The sequence below is a fragment of the Penicillium diatomitis genome, assembly GCF_028827545.1.
Source record: "Penicillium diatomitis strain IBT 30728 chromosome Unknown utg000001l_segment0_segment0, whole genome shotgun sequence".
Lineage (NCBI taxonomy): Eukaryota > Fungi > Ascomycota > Eurotiomycetes > Eurotiales > Aspergillaceae > Penicillium > Penicillium diatomitis.
In genome coordinates this window covers 2,728,238-2,742,528 of record NW_026623173.1, presented here as the reverse complement: position 1 = coordinate 2,742,528, position 14,291 = coordinate 2,728,238, and the positions used below count along the sequence as shown (strand labels likewise).

The following is a 14,291-nucleotide window of genomic DNA, read 5'->3' as shown; positions in this document are numbered from 1 at the left end:
AAAAGACTCCAGATCCAGCCCCAAGTTTAATCAATTTAGCGTTGCAGAGTCCCCGACTCGCCCTGTTATTGTTGTCTCCAAGATCTCCACTTCTGTGCCACTTCTCTCCCCCCCCCCCCCCCCCCCTCTCTTGCCTCTTAGGCGCTTTCTCGCCTCTCCAAATCGTCATCGATTCTCTCCCTTCCATCGGCCCTGGGAGGAATCCAAACCGATCAAGGAATCACCGGCGGAAAAAGGGTTTTATCACTCTTTGACCCTCATTCTTGGCCGAATTCTATTTCGGAGCAGGTTGACACCTCGACTGCGGACCTCTACAGATTCCGGGCAAGCGGCTACCACACAACAAAGATCTAAGCAAGCAACCTTGAAAAAACCAAAAAAAAAAACCCAAAAACAAGACAAAGAATAGCCAAGCGATCTCGGTGGAAGCTCACTGTCTCGGTATTATCTGGGTGGCAGAGAGCTTCTCCGATTGCAGACAAAGCTGTTGTGCTGCTCTTGATCTTCAACCCCAGTCGGCAATCCATCGCTTGTCTCCTCTAAATCTTCCCGTTTCACTCCCTCCGACCTTCATTTCGTTCGTTCTCCAAGGCGCACCCCCTCCGTTACGGTGCACTCCGACCGAGTCTCAGCCGCAGCTTTCAGCCGCAGCCGAAGCAGACTCGTGCTCTTTCCAAATGGGATGTCCTTCACTATCAACTTCAACCCTGCGGAGCTGAGTTGGAGGGTGCTTGCGACGCTCCAAAGCATCCTCTAGGTCCACGGAATGGACCACATATCCACGGTAGGTGTTCCTGATGGCGACCCAGACTTTGAAGCTGGCTCCCACACCCCCACACCTTCCACTCAAATGGCACAAGTCACAAGTCGGAGGAAAGCTGGCTGTCGGACCAAACTGACAATGAGAAACCAGCTCTGTGCCCTTAGCACAGTAGGAATCGCTCCTTCCGGCCTCGCGCTCGGTCGCGTCGAACGAACCAAGTCGGGCCTCTTTCGCCGCAAAACATTCTCTTACAATCACGCTGCCCTTCCTTCAGAATCTTTACCCACGTCCACCCCGACCCGGCCGAAGACCTCACGATCCAACCGTCCGGTGACCGCCGCCTCCGACTGGTCGCATTTCGCAGCGCAAGTGTCGGAGAAGCTGGATGGCTTCCCGCCAGATGGATTGCCAGGCCCAGACCTGCCCAGGGCGTCCATGTCCTTCAGCGCCGCCAGGCGACGTCGGCGCGGGCAAACCATGAGCAATCCACCTTTACGAATCCCCGAAGAAACCTCTGCCGAATCATCACTGACCCGAGAATCTCACCATCGCCGGCCCTCGTCGAGTTGGCTGCGACGCCTGTCGCTGGCGTCCTTTCAAACGGAAACGCCGTCCACCACAAGTCCCGTCACCCCCTCCTTCAATGGGTCGGCCAGTCCAATCCTCCCACGTCCTTCCAGTTCACGCCGAATGCCCAATAAGCTTGTCAAGCGCTCGTCCTCGCAACATTCTAATGCTAATCCCCTCTTTGTGAATACCCCGGTGTCACCGGCGTCAGCCCTTCGCAGGCCAGCCACAAGCCATCAACGATCCGAGTCTCAGCGGCTGCAGTCGCCTCTCGCAGTCGACTTTGCGTCTCGATTCCCTCAGAGTTCACTCGTCGACGACCTGGAAGCCGAGGACTTTGACGTACACCAGCAATCCGACTGGAAGCCTTACTTGGTGCCACGGACGGAGGAAGTGTCTGACAAGACGGCGCGCAGATTATCCACGGCAGCCAGTCCACGGTCCGCAGGTGTGCGGCGGATCGCTTTTGATACTGATGCGCTTCCAGCTTTGGTACTGGCTTCCACGCTCACGTCGGAATCGTCGCCGCCTCCACAGGAGTATCAATCAGTAATGCCGGCTCCAGTGTTTCGAAATCCATTTGGCGCTGAATTGACCACTGTGATCAGTCACGCAGAGGATAATATCACCCCCCTCCTTCTTCTGCCGGTCCCTTGCATGCCTCAATTCCCGCGACTTGTCGGGTCAATACATCGCCGCAGACATCCCCTCCGGATAGCAAAGAAGCGGCGCGCAAGCCCCCGCCCCTGGTGAAAGAAGCGGATTCGAGAAGGGTCATTGTGAACACGGTCACAGCGTCCGGGACACCCATTCCTGGCCGGTCTCGGGCTGGTTCCTTGAAAAGGGTCAAGGGGAGAACGTTTTCGATCCCTCGAACGGAGATGCTGAAGCTGCGAAGTATGGTGCCCAGCCCGCCACAGGCACCGTCACGCCGTAATATCACCGATCCCTCTGTCTTTCGCCGCCCATATCCACTGTCGCCCCCACCGCTGGCCGTGCCTGTGTTTGGTCGTGATCCGTTGATGGCCCAGCGTTCCGTCTCGTACGATTACAACGTTGGCATGCGCACGCAACGTTCTCTCACGTCGGATGCAGTCGCTGTGTCGGCGTGGCAGCATTCGACGCGTCCAGATAGCTACACTTACAGTTCCCTTCGTCGCCTGGAGAATCGGCATTCCATCGCCGCGTCAGTGCCTTCGTCAACCGTCATCGGATCAGACGATACGCGTATCTTCACTTCCAGTGATGAATGCGAGACCGATACCATGACGGATTATTGGGATTCGATCCAGACCCGGGGCACAGGTCGCGGAGGACTCAAAGGGCTCCATATCGAGTCGTTGTTTGACAAGGAAGGAGCGCGGCTCACGAACGAGGAAGTCGCGACTCTCGAGGATCTTCTGCCAAATGGCTCGTTTGCCTCTCGGTTGTACCCAGATACCCCTCTCTTCCCCAACTCGCTTGTTCCTGCCGTGGCTCAGGTGCATCTCAATGATGACTCTTGGGTGTCCGATGCCGGAACGGAGAATGCAAGCATGATCGGGGCCCTTCCTGGTGAGCCCAATGGACCTCCCCTACTGTCTCGTCGATACGGTAGTCGGGGGTTATCCGGGCACAATCCCTCTCAATTCATGCTTTCCGAACCAGACCCTGGATCCCCCGTGGCCGAGTCATTCACGAGTCAAAAAATGAATATCTTTGACTGGTCTGAGCAAGGTCGCCTCGACCGTGATTCAGCTGACACGGAAGCGCGCCCGCGGACTATGCAGGGTAAGCAAAGTGCCGTCAACCGGGGCAGTCGTGCAGCCTGTCGAAAGGTCCCCTCTTCGATCCATCTTCGCAGCCAGAGCGTGCCGGTGGCCCGGGAGCTACCCGTAAGTGAATCTCGGCAGCCTTCTGGCAAGTTCGGCACATGGGGCTTAGGGTCCAAGGGTGTCAGTGAGGACTGGGACAGCGACTTTGAGTTTGAAGACGGTGAAGAGCCCACGGCGAGTAACGACTCCCAGAGCACCGAGCCCGAGACATCCACCCAGGGCATGATGGTGCCCAAGGCCATTCTGGAGCGCCAGGCCAGTCTGCGTGGTCAGTTTGGTCAAGTGCAAGAACTCACATTGCTTGTGGAGGAGTTGAAGCGACTCCGTCATCAAGCGAGCGGTCTGAATATTCTGTCGGGCTCGTCGAGTGAATTGTGGCAGGAGGCAGAGGGCATTGTCAACCTCGCGACGATAGACGACGAGGACGAACAACATTCCCCACCTGGATCGCCCTCTTCACTGACATTCAGTTTCGATGATTCTGAGTATGACGGTAATCGCACCCATTCCAAACGAACGAGTGACAATTCCTGGCCAGAAGACCATGATCAACCGGGCACTCGGGCGCAAACCACCCCATCCAAGCAGCGCCACGACAGTCATCCAGATGATTCCTGGCAACTTGGTGCTCCCTATGGCGCTCAAGCCGACGAATCGACACCATCATATCTTGTTAAAAATTCCCCACGATCCAAGTCTGTTCTTGACATTCTCTCAGCCACCCGCCAAAGTAACGACGATTCTTTGGCGCCGTCCCCGCGCACGCAAAAACTTCCTTTTGATACCCAATCTCTTCGCGACCTTGTAATTCGGGCCGGAGTTGTCACACGCGCTTTGAAAGATGTTATTCGCAAAGCCGAAGGTGTCGACTCGAGTCCACCAACCGACTTCCCGGCCGACCCTCCCTTTAGAAGAATATTCGATCAACCTTCTCATGATGACCTCGCCGATTTCGAACTTGCCTTGGCGGAGATGCAATGAACAAACACAAAGCGCGTTTTCGATTCATGTCCAAAGAAAAAACCAGTTGTACCTTTGAACGGTCTACGAACGATCATCTCCCACTTTGTCGACCACTCCGACATTCTCCATTTCATCACGACCCGCCCATACGATGTTTCCATAATAAACTCCACATCAAATAGGACTCTGCTTCATTGAATCTCCTTCTCCATCCGTGTCAACCTCATCATCGAGAATCCGCCGTTCTCGCATCGCTTTCGAACTCGCATCCATTGGGGGATAGCAAACAACCTCTTTTTTTGGGGGGGGTTTTTTACTTGCCCCCGCATTCCGGTGTGGAAAACAAAAAGCTCCCTGCATTTGTCTTCGTGCGGTTCTTGTTCGTGTACAATTTTTTTTTTCTTTCGCCCCATGCTCTCCCTGTTTTTCTCCGTCGCCATTTTGTCCACATGGATTTGTACGAGCACAATCTGGGAGGTTCACGTCTTTTTGTTTATCTTATCATTTCTATTTTCACCTCTTCACCTTATCCGTCTTATCTCTTGATCCCTTCCTCTTCCATTCGCTCCTTTCAACTTTCTTTTTCTTTCCTTTTCTTATTATTCCCCCCTACGCTCTTACACTGCATATATTTGCGCTTATCCATATCCAATAATGGCGCCTGTAATAGTTTGTGGAAGATCACGGAGAAACCAACCAGTGGAGAAGGGCATCAGAGGTTGAGCTGTTTAAATCTCGAGAAACTCCTGTCGAGTTGACAGCTGGCCCAAGGGATCTCTCTCCAGACGAAGAGCAATGAGTCTCAATATGATGCATACTCAGTGGAACTGGGGCCGAAACCAGTGCCCCTTGACCGAAATGAACAACTTCTCAAGTAAGGGTGGCTGTAGCTACGAGGAAAGAAACAGATAGCAGGAGTAGGTATCGTACCTTAGAATCTACAGTGTAGCCCTACACTCGTAAACAATCGAGATGGAGACGGCATGCTTCCATGAATGTGCTCCCCCGTTCCATCCCGTTACGTCCCTCCGCCGCCTGGATGACCCTAAACGGGCCAAGGTATGCGTCATTGTGTATTCCTACCACATGAACCACCCCCGACGTACGCACTTAGAATCCCAGCTCTTTGACCAAAGCAGATATATACCCTGTGATCCTATGGCTAGAGCTCGAGGAACCTGGTCTTTGTAAGAGTACATATCCGATTTCGAAACCGATATGTCAGAAGTAGACATTAGATATAGTGCCTAGTACCTAGTACCTTACCTACTACCTACTACTAGTAGAACCAAGTACATGTAGTTCAGGGCATAGTTCAAGCCCAAGGACTACGGCCGGTATAATTCAACGTTCCCGGTTGTAGCTGCTTTTCCGTACGTGCGTACTAGGTAGGGTGTAGGTACTAGATAGGGAAATAATGTAAATACATAGGGTACGGAGAAGCATTGATCAGAGTAGCTAGGTAGGTGTCTATATTGCTTTCAAGTGAGCATGCTTGATTGGTTTTGGATGGTCTTGTCTGGCAATCAATGGATGGATGGATGATTTCTTACGAATTGGAGATCTGATAGATGGAGGTGTTGATGGCGTGCTTAGAGGTATGAGCGGTGGTAATTGGTTCGCTTGCGAAAGGGGTCCGTATTGAATAGGCGGTTCGGATGGGGTATCTCGATGGGAATACATGTACAACACTTGAGGTGATATGTCTGCAATCATGAAAGGAGAAACATGATGATGATGATAATTGGAAAATGGGGAATAAGAAAGTTAATAAGCAAGAAGTCGACAAATGTGAAGCCAAGCGAGATGATAGTTCAGGGGTATAGCGATGAAGGCGGGGAAAGGATATATAGTAACAAGAGTCGTGAATCATGAGTGTCCCTTTCTTCTTCGGTCTGTGGGGGGGTCGTCTTCTTCTTCTTCTTCTTCTTCTTCTTCTTCTTCTTCTTCTTCTTCTTCTTTTTCTTCTTCTTCTTCTTCTTCTTCTTTCCCCCTCTCTCTCTCTCTTTTTTTCAGTAACGAATCCTTGTGTCAGTCGGCGAATACTCTGTTTCAAGCATCACATTTCGTGGTCTCGGTATCTAGGGCCAAATGCACAGTGGCAAATTTGCTCTTGGAGCGGATCTTGTTCCCGTAGATGTAGATGATGATTGGAAGGGGAATCATGAGTACGGCGATGCAGCCTAGTAGAGTGCTTGCCCAGTTGACGCCGAGGGATTTGAACTATGACAGCAAAGGGAGAAGGTCAGCGTGAGGTTCCTCACAAACTGGAGAGGTGGAGGAGACCAGCGGCCGAGAGTCGGCGCCAGAGGGTTTGAGACATACCATTGCAGGGGCGAAAAGAGGAAATCCTGCACCGGCGGAGGAGCGGAGAATACTGTTTGCTGCGAGGGCTGAAGCGGCACTATCAGGAGGCGAAGCATTGGTTAGTGGGTGACTGACTCGAAGCCATGAATGTCTCCTTGAGAGAGAACCTAAATCAAACCCTATATAAGAAAGCGGGTGCTACTCACAAGGATGTATAAGCGTCGATGATATAGTTGAAGGCACCCAGGAAGATGCAGAAAAGACCAAATCCGATCAACAAGCCAGACGCCGTGGGAATAGCCCAGTGGATCTGCGCCTTCCAGCCAGACCAACCGAACCAGAACAGTCCCGCCGCAAAGGCGACACTGCCAACAATGGCCGGGGGCATGCGCCATTCCGGAATGGGAACTCCATGATTCGCGTCAAGCTTGCGGTTGTACGATGGCTGCGTGAGGATGATGTAGAGACCTCCGCAGATTTCGCCAACCACCAGCCCCCAGTAGGGGAGGCCAGCCACGCCGGGGGCAAAGCCATGCACGTTTTGGAAGACGATCGGATACGCAGTGAGGAAGAGGTAGAGAAGACCATAGAGGAAAGCCATGTAGATGCTCAGGAAGAGGACGATGGGTTCGAGGAAAAGCAGCTTGATGGGGCGAAGAAGGTTCTTCTGGACAAGCTCGCGGTAGTCGACCTCAATTTCTTCCTGTTTGGCATGAATCCCCCAGTTTGAGGTGCGACGACGCAGCTCGGCAGCCTTGTGCACGAGGATGATGGGTGGATAGGTCTCGTGGAGCAGGACGAGATCGATCACGAGGGCTGAAGCCCCCATGATTCCGGTGAGGTACTCAGTCCATCGCCATCCGAGACCCTGGACAATGAATCCGCCGACGGTGGATGCGATCAGAGGACCGGTGAAGACGGTCATGGCAAAGACGACGATGGCGAGACCGCGGACACGGTTGTTGTACATGTCGGCGAGGACGGCGGCGACCACGGCCAGCGGGCATGCACCGAAGAACCCACCAAAGAAGCGGCACAACATGATGGTCTGCACATTCTCGGCCGTGGCGACGGCGAACTGGAAAATGGTGAACCCGAACATGGACAGCAATAGCGGTGGTCGACGACCTTTTAATTCCGAAAAGGGCGCCCAGAAGATCGGACCCATGGCGAAACCGAGGACATAGAGTGAGAGACCTAGCGTGCTGACCTCGCTGGAGATGTGGAATTGATGAGATACGGTGCTGATGGCGGCCGAGTAGATACTGCTCGTGAAGGTCGAGTTGAGCGTAGTCCATGAGAGAATGCACGCGGTGAGAAGTTTCTTTTTGGTCGGCCAGTTCTGCGGGTGCAAGGGATCTTCCAGACCGGCGAATTCAACGACATATTCCTCCTTGTCCGGGAGAGGCGGAGGATAGGGCTTGCCAGCGCCGAAATCAGGGAGAGGACCGGCCTCTTCCCTGGTTCTTCTGCTGCTTGCACCGACAGTGGCATTGTGTTGACTTCTCTGGGTGGCGATCCGTTCTAGAGCCTCGGGATTGAGTTCGGCGCCAATGACCCGGTGAGAATGGGACGTTGGGACCTGCGAGAGATATTCAAACTCATCTCTTGATGAAAGATATGATGCTGATGAGACTGCTGTCGTGGATACGGAATTGGAGCGTTCATGAGCGTTGTGGGAGGGAGATGAAGGGGAGGTAGTGGCGGTGGTGGTGGTGATGTTAGGGCTAAAGCCTTTTTCGGTTTCCCATTTGGAGTCCATACTGGCTATGCGCCAACTGATCTCGACTATCGAGACGCCTGCGACTTGACCTCGACGTTTCTGCAGAAAGAGGACAGAAGGATTGTGTGCTTCTACCGTTCAGTAGAAGTGGGCATCCCTCGTCGTTTATAATGAATATGCTTGTTCTTTTGTTTTGTTTTTTTTTTCCGCATTTCCATTTTCCACCCTACTGAATATGATTTAGGCCTTGGAATCTTGTCGCGTTTCCACTCCTATCTTTTTTTTTTTCTTTCAACGTGGGCCATCTTCGGTTTGGCGTGGGTGTCAGGCTGAGCTATCAGTCCGAGCGGCCCTATATGGAGACCAACTTGATATCTTTTGTCACACGATGGATCTAGAGCCTCGGATTGCGTCGGTCGAACAGCGTGGGCCCTCTTTCCTCGTGCCAAAGTGGTCCAGTCCGAGTGGTGCTGGTGGGCTCGTCGCGGGATCCGCTGCCACGAGAAGACCCTTTATCCGTGGGCCATCCGCCACCCACGACGGATTGTCATGGATCCATCATCCATCGTGGGCACTGGATACTGTGCTCCATGATATTGACTGAGCGGATGGACGTGCCAAACATGGACATACAGAATGCAGGGACAGAGAGAAAAGAAAGATAGGCATGTGAAGTGCTGCTCAACTTACGAAAGAGGAGACTGTCATGAGGCGCATCTTCTTTTCCTTGAGATGCCGACTCCAGGGACTTTGCTCCGGGCCTCTCTCTCTCATGCGTTGCCGATTCTCTCGGTCGGCTAGCCGAGAATCATCCGTTGAACCACGCCCTCTTATCGTGGACGCTGGTTTCTGCATGCCGTGGCTGGCCGAGCTGGATGTCGGAAGAGTCCAGGCAACGGAGCTTTGATATCGCACGTGGACCCACTTGCCAGGAACTCGAAATTTTCGTGGGTTGGGCCACCCTGGGAAAATGGCCGAAAGAAGCACCATGAAGACGGGTATCCTCGGCGTGGCCGTTGCTGGAGCTCGGTTATTAGAGGTGCTTGCGTCATGCCCGGCAAAGCATTAGCGGAGTCCCTCTTGGCCATGGGTAATTGATCCCGTCACTAGCTAAAAGTTCGTTTACCATGGCAAACCGCAACTATGGTTATTGCTTGATGAGAAGCTGGCCGATTCCATGTTCCCGGCTCGGCGGCTGTCAGCGCGCAATGACGCAGTAGATGGATGATCTGCCGTCTTGACGGTGGGATCCATGAAGCTTGCGCCTGGCTGGTTCAAGACGAGTCTAGAAGCTGGAGACGCTCAGACAAGATGATGATGGCCCACGTATGAAGTTCCACAGACGGCCCGAGGTTGGCGTCAAAGGTTGAGCTGACTAGTGACTGGATTCTTCAGCAATATCACATGGCACGTCGACGACACGAGACGTGAGCGACGTGACTTGCATGTGAGGATCGTTGGATTAAAGCCGTCTGCCTACTTCCTGGCCCCCGAACAACAACTTACACGCGATCACGCCACAACATCGCCTTTGGCATGTGCCGCACTATCAGCATATCTCTGTGTTGCTGATTCCAAGCGGGAATGAAATCAGGTACTAATTAAAGGGAATCCGATCCTGAACCAAAGATTCTAGTAGTCGAGCGTTTCCCGTGTACCTCGAATCACTGCAGGTGGGTTCCAATGCGCGCCATAGTTGAGTGGGGGAGACCAAGACGACAATATAAATTGGAGACAGAAGACACTAGATTGGTACATGTAGGTATGTTGCAATCAGGTCTGGACAGATATGTTGATCTCTGTACCTACAAGCTTCATTGTCGTAATGCCTACATCTGCGTCAGTTAGCTTATCGTGACTGGACACGAAGTACACTTCAAGCAGGGTGAGCACGCATCACACCAGGAGCATCAAGTACACATCCATCTCTGACTCGGCAAGTCACATACGGCGCTTAAATAAGCGCCGTGGTTGATCACATGATGGCCACAGTGTGAGTGATGTACAAGTGATTGGACGGGCGTGGGTGGGTATGAGCGTCGAGAAGACATGCTGTAGCTCATGTCACGAGGTTTGCTTTAAGTTATTCCATGTGCACTCATGGTCAGTGCGATTGGCACTCGGATTCGTCGAGACTGTCTTTTGTCATCATCCGTAAAGCGTTAAAACCACAACTGATATCCCGTTCAAGAATCGGGTAACTGTTCGTATGGCATAGGATACTGCCGTCTCACCGCAGTCCATAGCCTAGACAGAATCTCTCCTAGCTAGTCAATCTCACACTCATCCTTCTCTCATTTTGTCATACTGCACCTATTGTGGCCACTCCTAACAGTAACCTCTGCAGTGCTACTGTACATTGTTCATCCATTGAACGGGGGCTAAAATGATTCGTCGGGGGGCCATAACCCCAGTCTCTACAGACTGTGGGCTTGTGGAGTACTCGCTCCCATCAATCAATCCAGTCAGTCCCATCTTGTCTCATCCGAGCCGCCACGATGATTACCATTCGCCCAGTCTTATATGCCATACTTCTTGGCGTTTCTATCTAATAGCGAGGATATACGCGTATGTCGTAAAAGTCCTACAATCTATATAGCAGATCCCTAGTATCACATCCATGTACGACTCGTGTGATTCTTTTCCAGACAGCCTGACTGCGCAACCCCGATTACATCTCACCGTATATCTTCCACCCGACCCGGTACTAGGCTCAACTCAGGCATCCCAGACACACGACTGAAGATTGACCTGAAATTGTGCCTGTTCGACGGACGCACATAAGCACCGCGGACAATCATTTCTCGTCAGAAACCCTACCAGTGTACTTCGGTATGCCTAATCCTAGCTGATCTTCTCCGAACCAAGACCTGGAAGTGTCTCCTCGGTTTAATGCTGAGCTGCGCTGCTGATACTCTGATACCGCAATTCAATTTCTTTCTTCACTCCGGTGCCCTGCCAAGCCCTCCGTTTGAACACGGCGCCGGAGGACGGAACGGAACGGTGGTTGAATCTCGGCTTCTCCTGATATTCCACCGGAATGAAGGGGTGAGGTGGGGACGGGAACATAGAACGTGCTCTCGTCTTGCTCTTGCTTCTTAATAAGTCACTCTGGATCGGGCAGCATACTATGCGCGAGGCTCTTTAGGTACGGTAGGTACCTAAGATGGTTGCACCTGCGGGCAACGGTCGACGATTTGCATTGCAGGACCCAGGGCCGAGGTCATTTTTTCGTGGTTGCTACCTCGTTGTATTCATGTAGTGAAATCTCACCAGGTGCTAGCCTGCTAGGTGTGATTAAGAGAGATCTGTTTACGTCTGGGGTTTTATTGTCATAGCTCAGGTGATATGTTACTCACAATAAGGGGTCGGGTACGACTGTGAATATTTAGTGAACGCTCGAGGACCTGACTCGCGTCGGGTACAATGAACGATTCTCTCCCCAAGGAACGCCCGATTGAGCGGTCAATCTTCACGGAGGGGATAGATACTGCGCTACTGCTACAGTGCTGTGCTCAGGTGCTAGGTATTTGCAGTAGAACCCAGGAGGACTGAATCGTCAGCCCCCATTGAGGTGAAGAATCAAATTCATGCGATCGTGCTGTCTGCTGATCGAGCTTGACCAGATACGCAGTCCACCCCGTTCTCAGGAAGGTGGGAGGGGCGAGGGGCGAGGGGCGACAATCTTGGCCCGTTGAGGTCCGAGTTCTCCTCGCTCAGTCTGGGCCCGAGGATACTGAGCCGATTGAAGCTGTTGCAACTTGCTGCAAAATGGTGAAATTGTGATTGCACGTTATGTCGGAGAGGTTTCTTGGCTTGCTTCTTATCAGGATCAGACACGGCAGGCTGTTGTCTATTGTTTCTCCCGCCCTTTAATTCATCATTTGCAAGTGCGTGATCGTGGGGTTGCCTGGATAAATGGGACCGCGTCAATGGTGCTTGTCTAGTATCCGGTGTAATAACTGATTGCATATCGTATATGAGTCTATGCTCTCTGGCGCTGATACGTTTGCCACGATGCTCACTCATCATGGACCTCATTCTTGATTCGACCACGATGCCAACTTGCCAAGCACTGAATAGTGAATACTGAAGCTGTCCTCGAAATCAGGATCACCTTCAAGACTTGGATGATTGGATGAAGATTTCAATGCCCTGCACGGCCGTACCATATACTGCAGGCCCAGGATGGAGGCTCCCTGCCCTGCTGCAGGTCATGCTGTCCTCAACCAGACTGTAATCTGTAAACGGTACCATCATCCGCGTACCGTAAACTTGGCCAAGCGTAATGTCCCGTTGAACTCCTGTACCGAGTCCAACCAGCAGCGGCCGTGGTCATCTCCGGTTCAGGGGCAGCCCCTCTCTCATTGGCCGATCCACAGAGCGGGTTCCTGACGCTAAAACTACAAAAAGTGGGGGGTCCTGTGGTCCCAGTCCCCACCGCAAATCCCAAAGGGCAAAGTCTCGAGTCAGTAGTTGCCCGTGAAATTGGGCAGGACCTGCAGGACCTGCAGGCGACTGCAGCTTGTGCGAGGGTTGCCCAGCACGGAGACAAGAGGGACCCGCCCCCTCCCAGTTTTGTTTCTGTCTGAACAGGTTCCCACCTTGCGTGGTGCAGTTGTCGTGGGCTCGAGAGGGAGGGGGAGAGTCCTGGGTCAGACATGACCATCCAAAGGTCATTGTTGTCAAACAGTCCCGGACCGGTCCATCCAGACTAGGCGGAACGGTTGTCTAAGAGATGTCCGGGTTGTCAGGGTGAGGGTATTTCTTCGATGGCGCAAGGGAAAGGGAAAGCTGGATGGGTGTGCGATGTGCGATGTGCTGAGGTATTGAGGTGCTAGCAGAGTCGGTTGGCTAATGTGCTAGATTGGGACTGTTCTCAGGGGTCGGAAGGCGTGGAAGGAGGAAGGTGGAGAATCCATTGAACAGCGATAAATCATTTTCGGCAGATAGCCAGAGCCAGAGCTGAGAGGGCCGTAGACATTTGACAGTCGGACAAAAAACTGTCATACACAGTTAGACAATAGACAGTAGATAGTAGACAGTAGACAGTAGACAGTAGACAGTAGACAGTAGACAGTAGACAGTAGACAGTAGACAGTAGACAGTAGACAGTAGACAGTAGACAGTAGACAGTAGACAGTAGACAGTAGACAGTAGACAGTAGACAGTAGACAGTAGACAGTAGACAGTAGACAGTAGACAGTAGACAGTAGACAGTAGACAGTAGACAGTAGACAGTAGACAGTAGACAGTAGACAGTAGACACTAATTCAACTAAACCGTGTTCGAGAAGGGAGAAATGATCTTTGGACTCTTGGAGTTGCTAACTTGCTGGACTACAAGGACCCGACACCTGTTATCGTGTAACGGGTACCGAGCCGGGGTCTGGGTTCTGGAGCAAATGGCCCGGGAAGCTCCTTTCGAGTACGATACCTGACAAGCTTACAGGACTTTTCTTCTGAAACAATCGAATTCGTCAATGAGAAGGCAGTTCCAGTCCAACTCTGATGAAGTCAATCCAATCTAGTTTATCGGTCATCCACCCGAACTCAGCAATTCGATAACAGAGCACCTGCGGTATTCGGTAATAATAAGTTCATAACAATGGAAGAATGGATAATACAGTACAATCATACGATGTAATCTCCGGTTTGAACTGTATTTCCGGTGGCTCAAATTGTCAACGTAGCCAAGCTTGAAGCTACCCAAGATAATCTTTTTCCAGACAGGAATGTCATTCGGACTCGAGCTTTGGCTCGGCCAAATTGAAGCTTTCGAGAATGGAACCCAAGCTGAGTGGGATCTCATGTTATCTATGACGAAAAGATGCACTCCCAGAGTCCAGACTTCCTGATTACCATTCCTCATGCCAGTGGTCATTGAAAACAAGTCAGTCAGTCACCTGGAACCGGGTCGAACTTTGGACCCATCCTATCTGAAGAGTGTCCAGACTGTCGACTCCAGACTCCAGCATCCCGTTGCACTCCTTTGGCAGCAAGTCGTGGCCGTGGCGCACCTCCCCAAACTGGAGCGAAACCACAACGGCCCACTACACGAGTACCACTGACCAATGATACGTACATGACCGCTTCATTAATCGCTGAGACTGAGAGTCGGAGATCCCATTTTTCGATACGACAAGGTAATCTAA

General features: G+C 52.2%; 3 protein-coding genes across 3 annotated transcripts; 2 read left to right on the top strand and 1 right to left on the bottom strand.

Annotated features, from left to right (window-relative positions):
• Positions 1-766: 766 nt before the first annotated feature.
• N7539_000755 (uncharacterized protein) lies at positions 767-4,125 on the top strand (the record flags this gene model as incomplete). Its single annotated transcript, XM_056930359.1, has 2 exons — positions 767-1,978; positions 2,032-4,125. 2 exons carry the CDS (start codon positions 767-769, stop codon positions 4,123-4,125), a joined length of 3,306 nt encoding a protein of 1,101 aa, XP_056794652.1.
• Positions 4,126-6,159: 2,034 nt separating this feature from the next.
• N7539_000754 (MFS transporter) lies at positions 6,160-8,176 on the bottom strand (the record flags this gene model as incomplete). The annotated part of the gene is made up of 3 exons (XM_056930358.1): positions 6,160-6,330; positions 6,433-6,511; positions 6,621-8,176. The coding sequence occupies 3 exons, from the start codon at positions 8,174-8,176 to the stop codon at positions 6,160-6,162; spliced, it is 1,806 nt and encodes a 601-aa protein (XP_056794651.1).
• Positions 8,177-14,006: 5,830 nt separating this feature from the next.
• N7539_000753 (uncharacterized protein) lies at positions 14,007-14,207 on the top strand (the record flags this gene model as incomplete). Its single annotated transcript, XM_056930357.1, has 1 exon — positions 14,007-14,207. The coding sequence occupies one exon, from the start codon at positions 14,007-14,009 to the stop codon at positions 14,205-14,207; it is 201 nt and encodes a 66-aa protein (XP_056794650.1).
• Positions 14,208-14,291: the final 84 nt, after the last annotated feature.